Source organism: Bombus vosnesenskii, unplaced genomic scaffold (genome assembly GCF_011952255.1).
Source record: "Bombus vosnesenskii isolate JDL3184/JDL3185 unplaced genomic scaffold, Bvos_JDL3184-5_v1.1 scf7180000013605, whole genome shotgun sequence".
Lineage (NCBI taxonomy): Eukaryota > Metazoa > Arthropoda > Insecta > Hymenoptera > Apidae > Bombus > Bombus vosnesenskii.
Window position 1 is genome coordinate 876,260 of NW_022883144.1, and position 22,783 is coordinate 899,042.

Here is a 22,783-nt window from a genome sequence, read left to right on the forward strand (position 1 = left end):
AATCTATTCTCTCTAAAATCTAGAAAATTTCAAATTAATATAATTCCGAAGCTGCCTGAAAACTTTAATAGTATGCATTCTAAATGCATGCTATTAAATTATATTTTATTCAAGCGTTAAATTAAAAAGTATAATAGCTTTAGCCTCGTTCGAAGAATCTGTCGACGTAGATATACGCGAACGCGACGTAAGTCGTAAGAATGCGGTTCTAGAAAATCTAGCGAATCCAGTTCCATTTAAACGATATGATAAATATATGTCAATTCTGGCAATATCGGAAGCACCAGGATCGGCAATAAACGTTTCGTACCGCTCGATAGCGGGGTACGGAATGTGACTTGAATTCTGCCACGAGCCATATAAACCAAGAGTTTCCGTGCGCGTATTATTTGCAATCCGATTTCGCATGCCACGATCGCGCCATGCTAAAGATTAGACAGGGACAAAATGAGATCTAAATCGGCTCACGGTTGCTTTCACTAATCAGGGCTTTTATGTACAGGCAAATAATGTCTTCTAATTGATTCGTACATCGGATGTAGAATAATAATAATACAGGTAAAATCTTTCCTCTCTCATAGTGTACAAATAACAACAGTCAGATAATGGATCTTCCTATGATAATATTCGCTTATCAATTTTTATTTTATTTTATTTTATTATATTTTATTTTATTTATCAATTTAATGAAATTTCGATTCAGTCCTTGCGAACAAACGAACAATAATTGTGAAGTAGATAATCAATTAGCTCTATAACAAGTAATAGTAAATTATACCAAATAAAATTAATTTTCGATGCAAGTATTCAGTCATCGACTTTATTCACCGATTTTTATATGTGAGAAACGAAATTTGCTTCATTTCATTTCGTATGTAACTGTTGTATGATTCTCAATTACATAAAATGTAACTGAAATTATTTATGAACTACACAGTTAAAGCAAAATCTTGTAATGTAAGTAAAACTTTTTTATATATTCTATATGTATTTTTATATTTTCCATGAATTTTATTATCACATAGCAAAAGACCGCTCGTCACTCCGTTTTATGCATTAAATGTTTCTAACAAATACGACAAATATGAGCCTAAAAACCCTTGCAGTGGGATAAAACGGATTATGGCGAGAAATTGATTCTCGTAACATCGTAGGTAGAAAGAATGATAATGATGGAAAACTAATTGAATTATAAGGAATAGCGCTTCTTAACACTTCTTTCCACAGCTTTACGATTGATGTGGAAATTAAAGGAATATAGAAGTTATAAATTTGCCAAAAAGCTTGCATTAATTCCATAACGTGAAATGTCAGTATGTTTAATAAAATTTCAATCAGGACAAATACTTTCCAAAAGAATATCGACATCTCTTAAACTTCTGAAAAATTGCAACCACATGTGATGATTTTAAGAGCGCACCGAGCGAGGGTTAAAGGGCGAAACAAATTTTCGAGCAGCGTCCGATTTCTTTCGTTATTTTCACAAAATGATAGATTCGCATAAACATTTACATTTTAAATGCAAGAACTGCGAGCATTGTCGTTTTCAAGTATCCGATCTTCGTCGTCAGACATCGGTTTAGAAAGGTTAGATCGGTTGCACGTGGTGTACGTATGTCGTGATAGATGTATCGCGGGCTGCGTACCGTATGAATGTCGTAATTTGTTTTAACGTTTCGTCCGTCGGCTTCATACGAAAAATATCCTTGCCAAGATACATCAAATGAGCATCGCGATACTGCATCATTGGTATACATGTCCATTAGTATTTAATTAATATCTATCATACGCGTATTGCGATATCTCTGTGTGAAACTAGTCTTAAGTTAACGACCGTCCGTGTGCTTATCTTTCAGTTCTGTCCAGTGCAGATGTTACGTTAGCCTTGTTTAGCCGGTAGAAACCTTCTTCGACCGTGCGTAATTTTCTTTTTTCCTCGTCGAGCTATCGAGGGTGATCGAATGGCGTTTTCTTTTGTTTTTTACGATCGATCCGCGAGTATGACGGGTGGAAACGTACATCGATCACTGGTACGCGAGATAGGAAGGCGTTTCTGCGCGTGTCGCTGCACCGTCGACATCTATTTACCGATACCTTCCTCGACAAAGAGTAATTGCTGGCTTTGCAGCCTCTTGTTCTGTCGTCAAAGGCTGCCGCCAGCCACGACCCGTGAATATTCTGAATTGCGTGCGTGAAAGCCTCCTATGCGACCGCACACATGTGCCACGCATAAATTTTCTGACGTGTGAATAACGCGAGTTTCGGTTATAACACTGCGTCGCGCCGGTGGAAAGTAGAATAGAGACTAGCTCGGTTCTGGCGTTTCTTCCTCTTCTTTGTTCTCTTTTCCATTTTTTTTAACATTGTCGACTACATATGAGTAATCGAGTGGTTGAATGTTCCGAGGGGCGACAATTTTGAAGAATGACCCGATAGAGATTTTTGTACTCAATCGAGGATCACATGGTATCAGATAACATCGTTTTGCAGATTTTACGTTCTATATGGAAATTTTTTATTTTCCTTTGACATCAGGGTATTTGATCTTTTCAGTTTAATTATGTGCACTCGTTCAGTGCATTGTACGATTAGATTGTGCGAATGGAATTAAATAGATATAGCATTTGGATGAGATATACTTACTCAAAAATAGAGAAGGAAATTTTACGTAATACTTTTCAAATTACAGATATTAAATTTACGTGTATTTTTTAATGATATATTATGTGGTAATTTTAAGAAAGTTTTAGGGGAACAATGATAAAATTTTCCACTCGTGTATAATCAGAGGAACTTACGCAATTTAGTAATTGCAGAAAACGACGAATTGTTACTTCTTTAGTAAGCATACAAAATTATAAGAGTGTGTAAAGTGGTAGTCTGTATAGCCAAAATGAAAATAATGTTTTCACCTACTTCAATATCCTTTGCTTATTTAATCAAAGTATATATATATTATATATATTACATTATATATGTATAACATAATATAATATAATTGTTCTTCGTATAAGCAATATTGTCTCGTAAAAAAGTGATCTAATGCGAAGGTTGATTCGCAAGAACCATTTTTCTCAATCTTTACCCAGTTCACTTGATGTCATAAATCCTCACCTAAAAAGTACATTCAGCTAAGCTTTGGCAAGTCATTCTCCGTCCAGCAAGACAGATTGGAGTTTCCGTTAAAATATTAGCGTTGCAAATGAAATACATATATTCTACTTATACCCATGCAGAAACTCCATCGTTGTTCTATTTCTCCGATCGCATTTCACGACACCATGACACAATGCATGGATGCGGATTTTATTTCATAATAGATTTCAGCAACAGTACCGTCTCTAAACGATCATCGAACGAATACTTTTTTACTACGTCACTGTGTCGCGTTTCGCGCGAGAAATTCGTAACCTGCCTGGCTGTACACGACCAATTACTTTCTTCTTCCGTCTTTTAACATCCACCTCTCTATTTCGCATGTCAATGATTCTTTTCAATCCACAGCACGCACTCTACTATTTCTATCGTATCAACCTTTCTTCTCACGTTCACCAATTGTTCTCACATCATGTCACTTTCATTCCCCACTGCACCACTCTCCCTCTCTCTCTCTCTCTCTCTCTCTTTTACTCGCTCATGACGTTCGTCCGTTTCAACATTTAATCTCAATCTGTATCGTAAGTCTATCGTCATTTTCGCGATCATTTCCTCTCTCACTCGCTGTCCGGGCGTTTTAATCGTTCTTCCGGTCTTATCCCCTTTATCTCTGCCCCTGCCCCTTCTTTCGAATCTCTGATCTTTCGGTCGACATTCTTCTCTTGCTTTAACTCTTTTTTATTATTAATGGTTTTTTTTGGTTTAATTCGTTTTTGTTTCTTTTTGCACGATATCGTATTGCTCTCGTTATTTGAATTCTGGAAACGATACTGATACCCTCCGTTATGCTTGAACTGCAGAAGCCGGGACAGTCGGCCACGACGAGCGAGGCTCCGGGGATTGCCGCCCGATACGACTCTGCCAACACAATAACAACAAGGCCGCTTCACGAGTCTAATTTCTAGGCATCTATCTGGTTCGCTAGAGACTTGACTTAAGAGAAAATGGAATTCTGTACGCGCGTTGTTTTTTTCTTTTTTTACTTTTTTTTAATTACTGTGTTTAAGGCCTCATGCACCTTCTAAGGTTATTAGTGACCACAGCAAGAATTTTCAACGGGACAGAACGTATTTATCGCAAGTAGTATGAAACAATATCTTTCAGGAAATATAGAATTTTTTTGCCGGGGTCTTTTCTCACGCGTTGTTTCCTTAGCTCCTTGTGATTCCTTTCCCCCTTTTTTCTGGTCTCCTTTTTCTGCCTTCTTTAGTAAGTCGTCTCCTAACCCTTGTTTTTCGTGTTTTCGCGTTTCTTATTAATGGATTAGCTTTGGCTCGAGGGATTAATATTATACGATGACGAAGGAACACGGAAATGAAAGTAAATAATAGGAGTTTGTTAGCTTAAACTGGTTTCTCGCAGTCTGTTCGAAAAATTCAGACTTTGGTTCGATTTTCTTTGGTTTTTGGTGTCCTGACGTATGGCGGAAGATATTTTAGGATAGAAAACAATGGCAGGGGGTAGATGATATATTGAGAAAAGTTGGGAAACTTCTGGTGTACTTTAATTTATAATATTATAGTATACAGTTCATGACGTGTGGATAATAATTATATTAAATAATTTTATGTTAATTAGTGTACCATAAGTTTTTTGCTCGTTATTCAAGGTGTTAAATAATATGAGAGGCTAGAAACGAAAGAATAAATATTTGTTGACCTCTACTCAAATCTTATTGTCTTTCATCTATCAATTTGATGATCTGCAACTTCACCTGCAATAACATGGCTAGAATTTATTTCTATTTATTATTTCTAGAAATCTCATTCAATTCTCTAAATCTTTCTCTACCAAAATAAAAAGAAAAGAAATAAAATTTATTAACATATCCCAGCAGTTAAACAAAAATAATGTAAAATATGTAATTATAGAAAAACAGGAATAAATCTAAACTCTTGTCACTTTACTTTAGTCATACATGCAACAAAATTTCAAATTCATTTAAATAATGAATCAGAGAATATTTTTCTTTTCCCAAAGTATGCCTTTGGTTCTAACGTAACTATTATGTATTGTTTTAAAAACAAATATTCAAAAAAGAGTACCTACTTGCGAAGATATAATAGCGTAATATCTAAAAAAAGAACAAAAGAAAAATTGGAAGGATCAAGGAAAGGATGGCAAGGCGAAGTTAAATCGTAGAAAAAGATGTTCGAATATCTTATTGGATTATTCTAACCGGATTTGTTCGACGCAAGCATCTTGCTTCTAATTTAATTCCATGTCTACTAAACTGTCTGTATGATAATTGATTTGTAAGACGTTAAGTTAAGACGTGTGCTTAAATGGGATTCACGTTGAATATGGAGTTAGAGATTGAAGAATGATCGCTAGTAGTTTAGAATGTGACAACTGTGAAGATTAATTATGTTATAATTAAGTGGTGACTCTAAATAATGGAATAATCTGACGTAGAACGTGTTCAGTGTCACATGATAGTAGTGATGCATCAAATTTGTTTATACTGCTCGAAATACCTGGTCTGGTTCCAATTTTGTCTTGTCAACAAAGTGTACCTACATGCCACAGTGTAAAATCTAGTAAATATATGCACTGTTCGGTTAATGTACGGATTTGCATAAAATTTTAACAAAAGTATCGGCTAAGTATAAAAATGTATATTAGTAAGTAAATGTATTCATTTGTTAGACAATTAGTATTTGCATACATTGTCCTGTAAATATATATATATTTATTTATTATATATATACTTATTATATTATATATTATATAATTCAGTAGAATACATTTACAAAATTAATCCTTTCACGATCTGTGCAAGTTGTCAAGTATAGTGTTATAGTATTGTTTCACATCTTAAATTTATCGGATAGCTTATTACACCGTAAAAGTGCTGTTTAACATTTCAACAAATTTTTCACTGATTCGTGTTCATTAATTGTACGTAAAAATGGAATAACGAAGTTTATTGTGTGGAACAATCAATTTCTGATGTATTGCTCGACTTTTAAAGATTCCACTTCTCGCGCCTAATCACAAGCTGACACTTAGGAAAGCCTTAGAAATGTACAAGGAGATACTTGCATCATAAGTGCTCGCATATTCATGAATTTCTTGTTAATGCTATTACTACGTTCGAATTTTACTCGTGAGATTTCGCGGCGATGGATCCCGAGAGATATTCTGAGGAATCTTGACAATATTTTGAGAGCAAATAGTGCACTCTGCGACGGAAAACGACACATGAGCGTATGCAATATCCAGCTATCAGCAACTTCGTTGAAACTCTATTATGTCATGTGCCCAAAGTAGTAGTAGTCTTAACATCTCATGGCGGTGACGTCAACTGGGTCTACTTTAGATTTTCATCCCTTCCTCGTGATATGAAGTTCGTTCTCGTATCGAGATGCTATGCATCATCTATGTATCGATCGTTATTACAGAAAATTTTTAATTTCTTTTCTTAGTATTTATGCTACTGTAATATTGTACCTATTATCCATAATTTGCACTTTCGTGATATGTAATTTCGTTGTTTCTTCTTTTCTAGACACGTTACTTTCAAATATTAGGAAAAAGAAGAAAAAAGAATGAAGGTGTTGATTTAACGTTTAAACATTCTCATTGAGCTGATGTTAGATATTCGAATATTCACATGGCTCGAGTATCGATTGTCGCCAGAGAGATTTCAGATATTTTTAAGATTTATATTACGACAAAACATTTTTGTATCTTTGCAATTTACGTATATTTTCATAGTTTATATTTGACTTAATATGTGTCTTTACCCCATGTATATTAAAAGATGCATAGAAAATTAATGTTGATTGTTCAAACAACTCAAGTTGATTCCTACGGCATTTGCAAATAAAACATAAATAACCGTGGCGTTTATACATTATTCTTACCTCGTTTACAATTTTCATTTGTTATCGATATTAATAAATATTACGTGATAATAATCGTATTCAATAAAACATTATTATTGTACAGAGTTGAAAAATTTCATTGCAAGGTAAAATATTCCAGAAATATCTCATTGAAATGCAAATAAAATAAGAACAAACTAGCAGAATTTCGTGTTGTTTGCGTTCAATTATCCAAAGCATAAATTTGTCTTCTGTCGGCGTAACGATATCCCTTTTTATTCAACTTTTCTTCTTTTCAACGTCGCAATTCTCGAATTCTGTTATTCCTGGACGGGATGCAAATTAGACATTCGATGCTATCACCTTTATTCGGTCAAATTTATACGCGCGAGGTAATTCGATTTTCCTGTTTCATTCTTTTTCTTTTTTTTTTCTGCACTCACTGCTAACTACGCTTTACACCGAAACGTTTGAGGGCAATTAATGGAAAATTCGAACACGTGACGTTATTAGACTACCTTTTCGTTATCGGATTTATCGACGAAGCAATTTCGATCGAGTCGAACGAACAGTTGCGGAAAATAGAAAAACAAAATAGAAAATAAAAGTAGGGATCGGTAGGTAAATTTGCTTTTCCCATATTCATCAATTCTACCTGATTATTCGAGTTTATTCGAGCTTGTTTGCCTTTGTACGATTTCAAAGAAGCTTACTACCGAGCTCGAGCAAATGTATTTCGAAAAGTGTCGTTCGATTTCTGCCCACTTCGTTGATTATTCCGCTGAAATCAGTTCTCTGCCCAAATATTTGCCATCGTCGATTATCAGTTGGAATTGTTTAATATTTGAGCTGCCACAGGCAAAAACGAAAAACCTTTTAAATTTTAGCACTTGATCGATGCTTATCTTCTATGATTTTATTAATTTTTTGTACTTTTTGTTTCGTGAGGATAACACGGTGGCTGCCACGATGGTCATCAATGACCCATGTTACTAAATCTTTTAGAATGATTAATCGATACCAAATAAGATAAATTTCATGGACTAATAAATTTTTAGGAATGTGAATGACTTGTATAACATTGTCAGAAAAATGTTCGTAAATGTAATATTTTGCAAAGACTTAAACGCTATGGTGTTAAAATATATGATTTTCGCGTGGCAGTCAATATGTTAACCAATTTAACAGATAAGTGGCTCAATTACTTCAGGCGACATGCATTGTCGAATTTGTTTTTACGGCGACAATCCTAATTACAGAAAAGAAGAAACGAGAAATTTTAAGTGGATAGAACGTTTGCTATATGGAATAAATGAATTTTGAAGAATCGTTATTTTCTTTATAGGAGTAAAAAATTTTTGCCTCTCGGTCGTTGTTTTTCTATTTTATAAATATGCTAATTTGAAAATATAGTTTTACATAGGAGTTGTTGAATAATGGATATACTGGTTTAGCGTCGTTTATAAAATTGGAATTTCTAACGATGCGACCTGATATAATTTGAACGATAGTAATTCACAACGAAACAACGATGTAATGGAAAAGTCATTGACGAATCAGTGAAAAGAAAGTACTGCTTTATATTTTGCAAACAGCAATATTTTTCTATATTTTTACGTAAGTGTCCCCGATTTAATCAGAAACATCTGCTTTTGGCTAAATCTATCTTCAATGATTAACCAAAATTTCTTTATGTGCCAGTTGTGATAACTATCTTAATAACTCCAATCAGTATCAACTAAAAATTCTGCCCTACAGTTTACAATACTTGGCGAATAATCTGTAATATCTTACTACAGTTATTTCATGGTTACTTCTCATTTTGAATGACTTTTAGCTGAATACTTATAGCGATCGTGCGCCAGGTTACTCTACAACTAGGTATATACAAATTCAATTTAATTCATACGTGATCCAATTAAAATCTTCCGTGAGTTAGTTCCCGCTTTTAAGTTGCCTACCGACAAAAATTCATTTATTCCCAAAATTGTTATTCCCCAATATTAAAGTATTTTTTGATAAAGCTTTTCTTTAATAAAGTTCTTTATTCTGCGCACTTTCGAAACCTATATTTCCTCTTCGCCAAATACAAAAAAGGGCCAATCTAGTAAATCAGACCAGCAATCTATATAAATCAACGACGCGGCGACATTCCATTCTCTCTCAAGTCTCAAGCGTCGATGGGTGAAATCTAGTTAGAGGTGGCCGCGCCCTGTGTGGCAAACACTCGACGAGTTACCATCTAACCGACGAGCAAACGGACAACGACAAATTACAGAAAAAGAGCCAAAAGAACCAAGAATAAAAATAGAATAGACGAAAAGGAAGAAAAAAGAAAAACGGAAAAATCTAAGAAAATGAAAAGTAAAGGAAGAGCGTGTAGTCGTAGAGACATATCACTCACTCGGCGTTGGTTTCCGGTGTGGGTAGGTCGCCGATCGTGGTGAGGGTGAGTGTGGACCAGTACAGCGAGCCAAGATATTTTCTGGTCAGGGTCGCGTACTCCCCTGGCCTGTACGGGTACACCCAGTCACCTTGGAATCCTTCCGCTTCGCTGAGCAAGTAGTAAAAGCAGCCGAACCAGTGCGCCAGTATCAGCAATATATGTATGAGATTCAGCACACGCCACAAATTCGGATAAACTGTCCGCGACTCGACCATATAGTAATAATTGTACACACGGTAGATCTTGAGGAACCTCGGAAACCTGAGCATCGGATTACTACCCAGGTTCACCTGAAGTAGATCGAGCGGCACCAACGCTAGCAAGTCCAAAATGAACGACTTGGACTTGAGATAATGACCGGCTAGTTTCTTGCTGTTGTACACCATTAATCCTTGTTCGAGGTAACCAGTACGAAACTGCACAGCCACATCCAAAAAGAACACGAGATCAGTGAAACCGTCGCATGCGAGCCACATGACTGGCGCCACAGCCTGTAGTTCCGGCAGACTTTGTCTCACAATTAGTGTCCACAGATTGTAAAGAACACAGCCGGATAGTAGCATCAGCCAGTAATAATAAAAGTTCTCGTCCGGATTGACCACGGTCCTCGGTGGTTTCTGAGGTCTCCGTGGCCGTCGTCGACGACGCCCACTCGAATCTTTGTCGTCGGTAGCGTCGCCCTCGCCCTCCCCTGTGTCCAACGTCTCTTGACTCTCCGGGATCTGTCTGGTGGAGAATCGCTTGAGAAACGAATCCTCGCGTTTCAACGGTGGCTTCTTCTGGATCGTTGAGATGGCTGACGAGAGCTGCACCGTGGTCCGCAGTTTCATCCACCGTTGGTTGCTCTTTGTTCTGCGAACAGACAGAAGAATAGATCGCCAGTGAGGGACGAAACGGGGGCTGCGAGGTCCAGGCCGATGACCCAGATCGCAGAGAATCGGGTCGAAGCTACGGTTCCAAATGGGAGATCGCAGAGATTAGAAGTTCTGTGCTTACCTAGAGACGCCGTTCGATATTTATCGAGGAGCTTGGAACTTTTTGACGTAGAGTACGATTTTGTCTTTTTCTAGGGAGAAATTAAGAGATTTCACGAAGGGGTTTTGGATAAATTTCTTTCAGTGCCTGGTCTGTAAATCGGCAAATATTTCGTGTTCTTACCTTTAACACTTATTGACGTGTTATCAGTATCTATATAATTAGAAGCTATTTATATAGTCATGAATAATTTCTCCGTATGTGTTGAAAGTGGAAATAAGGAATATTCTATAACTCGTAAATAAAGTACTAAAATAGATATGTTTTAAGCAAGGTATCATGACAGGAAATGATATTATTTGATAAAAGTCAATTGCAAAAAGGATAATTACAATGCATGGATCAAGATACGATATTCGAGAATTTATACGTTTAAATTACTTAGTGAATGAAAACTCCGGTAAAATGTTACACAGGCTACGCGTTAAACATTATTCACTTTCAATAAAACCTCTTTGTTCAAGCGATTCTATTATTATCGCAAGGCGATTACAACCGACTATATACTTTTTATGCAATACGACCATTGAGACAATATAATCAGTACCGTAGGAGAATTTCATGTGTAAAATCCTTTGTATTAACGTAAAATATCGTGGCCCATCAGAAACAATTAAACACGTTTCTGTAAAGCGGAACATTTCAACGCGTACGGAATAAAATGGTTAACTACGATTTAGCTACGTGACTGGAGCCATTAATTGCCAATTTAATCGCTTGAAAGAATAATGCATCCTGGTGTCACTAAGTTGTTTATCTTTCGCGTTACCATTAAATACGTTTCCAACGAAAGAATTTTCTTTCTTGAACGTGATAAGTTTCGGTTACGCTCGAACAATTTGACCGGTATAGAAACAGTGACGTTAAAAATTTTCCAAGTTTGTACCATTTCCAAATTCATAAGTAACGTCGTGTAGTTCCCAATATTTAAGGATTGAGGATATAACAGAATATCAGAGGAATAGGAAAATTTTGTTTTTAGGAAAGTTGTAAAAGTTGTAAATTTTGGCTAAAAAGAAAAGTTTTAGTTTGTTGGAAAAGGTCTATAAGTATATAGTATGGAATATTTAAAAATTGTTTGAGATTATCGAAAAAGTAAAGAGATTGGAGATTCATGCTAAAAGCGAAGATACGAAAATTAATAATTAATATTGATTGTTGTTGTTAATATTGATCGTTAATAGAAAGATAATTCTCCTCGGAAATATCATCCCAGATTTCTAAAATTGTTAATAATAAACTTTATAATATCAGGAAAAGGAAAGCTAAGAATAAATTCAACGTTATTTCTATATTTATTTGTTATTTCTTTAACGAAAAATCTCTAAAAAGATTTAGTCTAAAAAAAATCAATTTGTGTTAATCATCGTTCGATGTTTTGCATTACGTGTAAATAAATAACTTTACACACGATATCGTTCACACGGTTAACTTAAACTTCTACTAATGCAGGTACTAAGAGAAACACATACCGCAATTAAAAAGAAGAGAAGCTTGAGAGTCTAGAACGTTTTAGGAAAAGTAATCTTTACGTTATCTTATCGTTTCTTTTAAGCTGAATAATTACCATTCGTATTACATACTTGTTTCTCGTAATCTCAAACACAGGAAAGGAACTTACGTTCGCACTTTTTAAGCGGTCTATTTAATATATGCGATAAAACACAGACAAACGAGTATCGTAGCGCTATTCCTAAGGAGTTGTAAGTCCTAAGCTCTTGGGAGGATTTACGGGTGCTTTTGCGCGACAGAGCGATTTTGAATGTCGATAACCGCGAATCGAGGCAAACTGTCTTTAATTAAAATGGTCAGCTTTTTTGAAATGATTTCTTTTTCTTTGTCTCTTAAAAATACGTAACCAAACAACTAACCGACAGTCGTGGTTAGTTATCGTGTCGGCCGTACGAAGAAGAAATAAAAATGAAAAAATTGCAACGCATGTTACAGAACTAAAAAACAGATAAGCCAAAACGATTCTAGCAAAAGAGAAGAAAGGAAATCGGAAAGAAAAAGAAAACAACCGTTATCGCACTTCTGGCAAAACGCATTGAATGCGTTTTATATTGGTGAATCCCGTGCAAAGTCGCTGCGAGAACCGATAAAAATGAACAAAAGTACGATGTGCCACGTCTCTTGAATCGTTTGGCTCGTTCTCAAAGCTCCATAGAATATTTTTTGCAAAATCCATGCATCATTCGTGACGCAAGACCTCTTTGCTAAGGAGCAATCTCTTCGAAACATCTCGTTCCACACATTTTTGCTATGGATATAATAAATATAAATATATATATATTTACGTATTTCTATAGTTGTTGCAAGCAGACAGATTAATTCTACTTGCGTTCCATTCGACAAAAAATCCATTGAAACGAAAGAAACACACCATTGCAGAACGACCACGCCGATTCCTTTTATTTATGTCGACTTTCTTTCTTTCGGGTTTCTCGGTTGTTCTTTTTACAGATTCGTTCTCTAACACTATGGAAAATAGATCATAGATGATAATTATGTGATTAATTGCTTGAAATAAGAAGTGAGCGACAGTCGAGTAAGATCAGTCTTAAGTATTAGAGCATCAGATGGATGAGAGGCAGACAGACAGACAGACAGATATAGACGAACAGACAGAGACAGAAACATCGAGAGAATTGTCAAGTACATTATATAGACAGAGGCAGAAACTAAAGATATAAACTTTATTATGCCACTACGCATTCTTTAATCGTTAACACACCCATGTTCAGTATATAGTTGTAATTGTTAACGCGTCTTTCTTGTGTTAAATTAGCAGCGTTAAGTGTTAGAGTGTTTATTTTTGTACGTGTGTTTATTCGCTAAACGTTTTGGGTGCTCGGAGATCAGGATACATTTGGGAATTAGTCTTTCTTCTCTAATTCAGACGAGCTGGTAGAAGGGAGGCATTTGGGGTGCCAAGCATCAGCATTCGTTGAAACACCAGCGTCACTATTAATGACGTTGATAACAATTCTATTCTAGTGAAATATTTAGCAATTTCATACTTTCTTGCTTATTATTCTTTGTAATATTTTAGTACGAGACGTTATACACCGATTTCAGTGAAACTTTCTGAAACTGAAACTAGAATTTTGTCCCAGAATTGTAATAAACAAAGTAAAAAATATTTGGTTCATATTTGATCGTTCCTATAGTTATTTAATGTTTTACGAACTGTTTCAAAAAATTCTGTTGAGATATTTGATTTCAAAATAATGTGGTGTTTCACACCAGCACACTATAGTTTAATCTTCGTTCATCTCTTACCTTTCGCAATTGAATTTGTCTGTTGATATCAAATTGACATAATGGAAAAAAATCAATATAATGAAAAAAGAACAAATTATAACAAGGATACGATATAAAATGTTGGATAAATTTATAAGATTTTGCTATGATATAAAATATTAGATAATTATACAAAGTTCCGCTAAATTCGAAATCGGTCCACAACACTTCACGTACTTCCCTTACCAAAGATCCACAATAGAAAAATTCATCAAGATTTCTTGCAACTACGCATCGATACAAAGTTCTACGTATCTTGCATTCTAGCTTCTCATGCAAAAGGTACTGTGTATCGAGGACGTTATTTTAACACATTATCGACCACCGATTAATTACAATTGTTCTTCGCCATTCGAATATAACAAACAAATTATCGGAATATATCCACGCTCAATCAAACTATAAAAGAAAATGCAACGATGAGCCAACATTTTTCTATAGCCATTGTACAACGTGGAACAATACTTTCATTTTGCCAATTGTCGAACGTTTGCTTTTGGTTCTACTTCGTGAAACTTGAAGGATGAAACTTGTGGACTCACGCGATTCGTGGATCGATAATGCGTTAAAAGTTCAGCACTAGAACATTGTTCCCGGTGCTACTCGGAAACAGAAGTAAAAAGAACAATCTGCACGATTGGCCACGTATCAACGTCACCAATCTTCAGCTATACTCGTCTTTTCGTTGTTAATAATTGCCAGTAGATTGCCAGGAGACACAGTCGCAATTTGGCTAACAAACTGATTCTATCTCAGTAAAGAAAGGAACGTAGATTCTTTATGAACACATGCCAAATGCTAAAGAATGCTGCAGTCTAATTTTAATGCGTGCACTTTTCTTGAATTACTCGCTAGTAATTTCTGATATATTCGTTTTAACGAATGGTCATACTATTCTTTCTCCTCTATATTTCATTTTTTATTTCATTTCTTCTTCTTTTTTGCTTCCCTGCTACCGGAATTCTTATCATTTATTTATGTCGCGATACTTTTATTTCGTTGTCGAGTTTTGATTTCGCGTGTGTAATTCTTCGCGTGAGAAGTTTATCATGTGGAGGATTTACAATTTTTCATTTATAGATATCGGATCTAATTTACTTGTACAATCTTAAATACCACGTATGCATTCAGTAAACTTACACGTGTAGCGAGGATTACTAATCGAAACTAAACTATTTCATAATTTTAATTCGATATTCACAAAAATTCTATATCGTATCAATTTTTCTACGTTATGTTATTACGTTATACTTTATTAATCCATTTTAGTGAGTGGTAATGTAGCGGCGTATAGTAACCACGAATAATAATTTTTATTAAATTTCGTTAATTCGAAATAGATGATTTTTGCCCAGTTACGTATTTAATGTAGGATACAGTCTTAAAATCATTGAACTAACAAAATCAATAAAATCAATTACTATTAATTTTTTATTTCTTCTAAGATCTTTTTCCTTGTAATTAGGCGATTTACTACCAGAATTTATTATACACTTAGTTTTTTCCATGTTTCGCGTGCCATTGACCCCTCGATACGTGCTACACTCCGCTAGGACCAATCTCTCTAAATGCTTTATGTATGTTTCACACGAATTCATTCATCTAGAAGATGGATGGGCTATCATCACGTACGTGTTACCGTTTTTGCATATTATACCCGGTTATAAAGTTTTAAAACAAACGATAGTGCAAGCTATCATGAAAACGTATTACAAATTCCCAAAGCTCTTCTGTTAAAAATCTATGAAAAATTCCTGTGCTATTTAGTTTTATCGAGAAAGTACAATTCAAAAATCTAGAAATCGCATACAAGAAATCAAGAAGATTAATATAAATAAATCTAAAGTCTGATAATTTTAATCAATATTTCCAATACTTTCCTATGTTGGTCGTATAATCTTGTACATTGTTAATTATGTTTTTCACCCTTTTACTGCTTCATATAACGAGCTATATATAAAGTACAGTTATACCTTTTCGTTTAATATATGTATTATTTTTAAATGGAATTGGAATCTACTTATTCATAATTTGCAGAATCTATCTACGAATTGTAAATCATTGATGATATAGATAATAATAGAAAATATATGCTATACACTATACATTTATAAAAGAATTACTATACATTTGTAGATATTATATACAATTGTTTTGTACATTGCAAGTAGTTAAATTTTATCGCATAAGCTTAATGAGTGCAATCGTGGCATTTAAGCATTCCAGATAAATTGAATTAACTGGTTCACGCGTCTGTGTCGAGGCGGACGTGTGAAAACGAGGTTTTAGGTAAATTGTTCCGTGGCTTGGAAATAAAACGGTCGTGGAGATTGCGAGAGGAAAACTGTCCCTTCCGTGTTACTCGTCCATTAAAAATTACTCTTTTAGTCTTTCTCTCTCTTTGCTTGTGCTTCATTAAAATCAACGGTGCATGCCGCTTAAAGATAAGAAGAGTACATTGATGGGAATTTATCGTGTCCCTTCGAACACCATAAAAGAGCTCGTAAAGCTTCGTGTTTTATTCTCCAGATGTTTAACTACCGATGCTTGAATTTATGTGTCGCTATAAAACACGAAAGACCACATGATCGGCGTGCAATTATTTATAGCTTCTAAATTAGTTTCTTCCACTTTTGATTCGCTGATGAAAGCAATATGATCGATATGGTTTGTGAAACATCTTACATTCGTTTCGTGGCACGAATTATTTCCTACGTTTTAAAAAATTACATTGAATATTGTGTCTATGAATAAGAGAAAAGAAAGATATGTCGTATATACATAACCACGCAAATGCTTTGTCGAAAAGTTACAATAAATATATAAAATGGCAATGGATTAATCTTTCGTTTATAATTTTGTGGAAAAAACTGAAGTAGTTTTTATATCTCCGATTTTAAATTTTCTATATTACATTTTGGGAACACTAAAGTATATGATTTTTAAATTATTATTTAACAAGTGGTAGTACAGCATTAATGATGTGCAAATTTTACATTTTTCTAGAAACAAGTTTATCTTTCAGCTGTAGCGATATCTGACGAAGATGTTAGCTGTGATTCATTTCAAACATTTATATTTGATTGTTTACCACAGTGGCGCACTTAAAATATTTTATTACCTACTTTTCGTCTGTTGGACTACAGATAAAGTATAAAAACTTCAACGGTCTCTTGAGATTTTTACGATCAGTTTCTGCTGTTCAAACTGCTGTAAACTTTATAATGTGAGTCACAGTCCCGCAGGAATTTTTTATGTCTTATGTAGACTATCATAGTACAGTGATTTGAAAAGCTTATAAAATCTTTGAATCAGTTTTGAAACAAGTACTTGTACATTTAAATCCTAACGATACCAAATAAACAATTGTATCTTAAGCTTGAAAAACTCGAAATTTATATCTACTGGTTTATTCCTGAAGAACTACATACTTACTCACGAATTAAAGTTCTTATTCTCTGTCATTTATCAAAAGAGATGAAGATATTTGTATTAACGGATCTTTAATTGTCTATAATCAGAGTTATAAATATTTACTATTTTGCGCCAATTTCTCAAACTATGATAAAATAAAACATCGAAATACCACATACATGTATATGGACATATGTGCTACCACTCGTTAAGAAATTACTACGTTATATCGTACTTTTATTATTTTCTCTACAAATTGTACCTCCATTCACATGTTCATTCACGCGTGATAAAACTAAAAATACTAAAAATTCGAAGGAACACGATTTGTCCGGATTCCATCGTCACTTCTATCTTTCCATCCTTGACGTGATCGTTTGATACCATCGAAAGTAGGAACAGCAATTGACCATTAACTATGTCATCTAGGATAAAGTAGAGCATGTAATGTGGTTGATATCGCAGCTGAAGAAGAGGAGATCGGCAAAGAGGATAGAATTACGGTGACCAGCGGTTAGCCAATACTTTCGTGCGGTGCAACGTTCCTTTAGATTGACGCTATTTCACGAGGTAAAAAGCAACGAAACGATCAGACATCGAACACTATTTCTCGATTGTCCCTTAATCCCTTGCGGTCCTGTGTTAACTCAGAGACAGCATTGAATTTTATGCTAAATCGTGTATACTCGCACAAAGTCCTTCGTGTCATTGATTTGAACTTAAATTCCTCGAAACGCTTTATCGTTAAAATTAAATTTCAATAGTTCAGATTCTTGGTAATAACCGCATGGTTAGTAACATAAAGTTTACACCTTCATTAGATATCAGAAAAGAAAGAAACATTTTGTAGTACCAATTGCTGGCAATTACAATATTCTATATACCAATGTTAAATTTATTGAAAAATAATATTGCCTGCTTTATATACTATTGATTTTATAGTTTTTTTAAGAATTAATCCATTAAGCACGAAATAATGACCAATGATGCGTAGAAGTTAGATTCGATACATAATACTACATATTGGAAAATATGAAAAAGTACATATCAGAGGTATATAATACTTTACAGAAGCCTGCAAAAATTAGAGACAAAAGAGATTCCCATGATGAAATCAAAGTTTGTTACATTATAAATACTTCAATTTCTTCAAATTTCGTAAGATGTTAGGACCTAGGAAATATTAAACAAATATCCGGAGTTCTTTCCCAAAATACTTTTTAAAAGGTATTAATGCAACATTGGTCCTTAATGAGTGAAAGCTGCACGAAAAGACGAATGAAATCCTTTAATCGAGGGACAAAGGCAAAACCCTGAACAAGACATAAAGGAAGAGACTTGAGAGCACACGATATTCCAATTAACGTTAAATGCCGGTATTCTAAGTAACAAGGAACGTTCAAGAAATCTTGCAGAAAGGATTAAAGGCTCTCGAAACCGGTCCTAGGGGAGATCGCGGGGAATACGGTGACTTAGCTGGAATTCCCCGTTAAAATGGCACCGTGTAATATCAAAGCGGCAAGAGTTGACTGTGGATCGAAGGAAAAACAAAATAAGACAGACTGGTTAGCCGTTTCTTTTCCATTTTTGAGGCAAACGACTCGTTTCGTTGGCTCTCGCGTTTATTGGCTTCCGCGCTGTTGAATTCCTGGCGAGATTTATGTCGTGAACGAGGCCGAGTGGCGCGTGTATATATGAACGTATGTCACTCTCCTAGCATCCGGAAGAGAGAGAAAGACGTACGCTGCTCGTGCGTGGGTGGCTGTTTGGGTTACGGTTAACACGTGGACTCTGTTATTGCGCAATATTTGTTAACATATTGCGGATGGGTGACGAGACATCTGACGCTTCGTATAGATATATTTTACTAACAGATGACATTGAGGAGGCCACCAGCACTTAAGGAGTTTAAAAGTATCCGAACGTTTACATATTTCTGACAAGAGTTAGTTTGATTGCGAAATATAGTGGAAATTAGAATGATGCGATTAGATTCATTTCTAAAAGATAATACGCGATAGAAACACTGACGTTTGTAATTGTAAAATCTTGTAGAACCGTTTCGTTGGTTGACGAGTTCTTCATCTTTAGGCTTTTTAATTTCCGACTGACAAGTTAGATTAAGAAAATTCTCCTAAATTAGTAGAAAGACTTCCAACGCTTATAAAACCAGTGACATTCGAATAGGAAATATATTTACAGAGGAAATAGAAAAATAAATAAAGAATATAAGTAACTGTTATGTATAACAATTCCCAAGTTACATGTCATTATGCATGGCATAAAATAGTTGCAAAATTGCAAAATAGTAACAAGAACAGGTAACCGTTGTTAACACAGTTGGAAATTTACGTTAAAAGCTCTCACCAAAGATACACCAGAAAAAGTTTGTTCGATCGTAGATTTATCTTGCAACAAGATTAACGAAAAGATAGAAACTGCCGAGTGAATTAAATGAGAAACTTTCGTAATTAATTGTCTAAGTTTAATGAGCCAGTAGGAAATTTTACAGCGTATATAGTGTTACTATACTATACTAGTAATTTAGAATCTGAAAATTTTATATACAATATACCTAATACAAGACATATAATGAATACATTCTATAATTCTTAATCTAAGGTTTAATTCTGCTACGTTCTCTAACCATTTTGGATTTCAAAAATTCACTATGCTGAGATATTTTGATATTGGCTTTTCGGAATAAGCATTTTGGGCTCAAAATGCAAGTGCAAAGTCCAAACACGATTTCTTATTCCGGAAAGTTTATCTTTCCAAGCTTCAGAAAAATATGAAGGGATGATTGTTAATATATGCGATCTTCATTAAAGATTTGTGTTAAACTTTTCCTCGAAACATCGAGAATCTTCCTATTCGTTGAGATGAAAATAAGCTTGAAACAGAAATTCGGACACCGCAGCAGTCTTAATCAATCTACTCAATGACCACAGACGTATCTCTTCTCTACATACGATACTTGGACGTTTAAATGTACACTTTTATCCAAAACTTTCTTTATTAAATTTCGTGACCTCTGCTGAGAAATGCAGCCATCCCTTAGAGTCCACGATTGAACCGTAACCCACGAGCAATAGCTATATTGTCTTCCGTGTAAGTAGCTACGAGTTCGTAAAAATGTACCGTCTGTGTGTGCTATGCACAGTGACTCACGAACATGTTCGCATACTCCTAGAAACTTTTTACGTATATATTATACGAAACATTTTAAAATTTCATTAGCATTGTAACAAAACACGACTATCGCAACTATATTGGTAAAATTTGAAACGAAATTGAAAATATATATAGAAGTTACAAAATACAACCTTCAGCAACCTAATTCATTCGTAACTTCGATGCTGCGCCGGTGCAAAATGCAAAATGTATATACTGGAAGCATACACTTCACACAAATTACCAAGGTATTTGAACAGTCAAGTATTCGCTGTATTAGTAATCCAAAATATTTGGTCAGATCATCTTTATCAACATTAATTGTTTCAGATTGCTATCCACGACGTACATTCGTTTTTCACTAGACGTGTATTTGCAGCAGGTATCTCGCAGCTTCTATATATATTTTTCCATTAGTTTCGAATTGTACTATTACAGTCATGATAGTCGTGTCCCATAAAAGTGCTAACAAAGTTTCACACAATTTCGTATAATGCACGTAATATTAAGTTGAGTAAAACTTTACTCGCCGTTCGTTAATGCATATACCTCGAAAAATGTTATAAAAATTAAAACTTACATCTTGATTATAGATAGACCTTACGCAAAAAGTAACAAGATTCGACGTGCTGTTTTAAGAAAACATTAATGTAATCCGACTTTGATTAATAAAGTTCGAGAGAGACTTTCTTCTAAGAACACATTACACAATCTAACATACAAAAGAAATTCCATGGCAAGTGTTCGAATACTTGCGTGAGCCACTGTATACCATCATGTATGTACAGCAATGTACACGTGTCAGAGTGGATAGTGGCGTGTAAAACGAGTTTGCAGAGTGACGGGTGAGAGTGCAATTCAGAGGTTACCGTCCATATCGAGCAATGACGGGAGTACCTCTTGATCTTGCGTAGGGAGGAATATAGCGCCATGACGGCGCGTACGTTACTCCATTTTTGCGAGCCCCTTGTACTACGGGGTCTCCTGGCTGCAGCTGGTATCTCTGTATCGAGGCCATTGCTCTCCAAGGATTCCGAGGTCGTTGAGGTTGCGCTCAGTTCCGGGGCGTCCTTCTCCAAAGACTCTCCGTGGCTCGAGAAGGTGCCTCGACGGTACAGCTCCGATAACCTGCGAAGAAGACAGAACCCCGACGGGTTGCCTCTCTCACTCTCTTTCTCTCCCTCTCGTTTAGCCCCATTCGCTCGACTTCGCGGGAATTCCTCGCTTTCTTTCGTTCTTCCCTCTTATTTTTCCTCTCTTTCCTCCCATTTTTTCTTTCTTCCGTCTCATTTTTCCTTTCTACCCATTTCTCTCCATTTTTTTTCACTCATTCTCCACCTTTCTCTCGGTTTTCCTTTCTTCGCTCGCTTTTTTGTCTCACCACCACTTTTCAGCGTCACCTTTCAACAATCGCACAAACTTTCACTCTCACTAGCATAGTGGTTTCGTCGAGATGTTACGCTCACACACATACCCTCACGTTCTTCTTTCTTTGTGTGTATGTTTTCGTAGATATAGTTGGGATCAATGTCTTTGATCGTTTATGTTAGGTTTCTCCAAATATTTTTAGATACGTGATTTTGTTTTCGTACATGCGAACGACAACCATTCGAGCGACTTCAACAGTTGTTGGATGTTCTTTCGATAACTTGGATTTAAGACACGTACACTTATAACCAGTTAACAATGAAAATGGTGTTGATTAGTTTATTAACGTTAATATTAAGAGTTAATGAATATTGGAATCAAAGTACAGACTATATAAGGAATAATTTAGGATAAACCGGAAATAATAACTAACTTCCTGAAATACTGAAAAGAAATTTACAAAAATATAAAATACATGTAAAAAATTATTTGCGTTATCAAGATAGCAATTAATCGCACAAAATATTCATAATTTTGATATTATCATTTATACTTTTTAAAGAATAATCATCGAATAACTATGAAATCAGATATCCTTCTATTAATTTATAATTTGTTAGCTGGTCAAAGACTTCTACTAAACACTCAAACATACTTGGTCTCATGACAAAATACATAGTACGATTGAATAATTTTAAACAGTCAAAGATTTTGGTTCCAACTACAATTATCGCATATGCTGCAATAAATTAGGGAGAATGTTTAATGCTTTCGTTGTCAGAATACACGTTATTTGATAAATACGACTCATTAATCTTCCTTTTGATTAGTATAACGTAGTTATACTAATTGTGCTGTTACAGTAAACTTGTGCGACCATGCTCTTTATTTTAAGTCATTAATATTGCAATAAACATTGTTTTTGTGATATTTATATTTCTTTGCTAATTAATATATAGAACTTAGCCATGAATATAATTCTACGTCTTAAATGTGCTTTGATAATCGAACGAATCTACGACAAAAGGTGCGTTAAAATTTCTAAGATACTGAGTAT

At 34.9% G+C, this 22,783-nt stretch overlaps 1 protein-coding gene across 7 annotated transcripts in view; it reads right to left on the reverse strand.

Annotated features, from left to right (window-relative positions):
- The window catches only part of LOC117238698, a 202,228-nt gene that overhangs the window by 46,862 nt on the left and 132,583 nt on the right, over positions 1-22,783 (reverse strand). For 5 of the 7 annotated variants that reach the window (XM_033503817.1, XM_033503815.1, XM_033503819.1 and 2 more), the window contains 3 exons: positions 21,256-21,486; positions 9,391-10,284; positions 3,934-4,014 (listed from right to left, as the gene is read on the reverse strand). In XM_033503817.1, the coding sequence (XP_033359708.1) occupies positions 3,934-4,014; positions 9,391-10,284; positions 21,256-21,486 (1,206 nt within the window). The remainder of the gene's footprint in view (positions 1-3,933; positions 4,015-9,390; positions 10,285-21,255; positions 21,487-22,783) is intronic. The other 2 variants (XM_033503821.1, XM_033503818.1) reach the window with 2 other exon arrangements.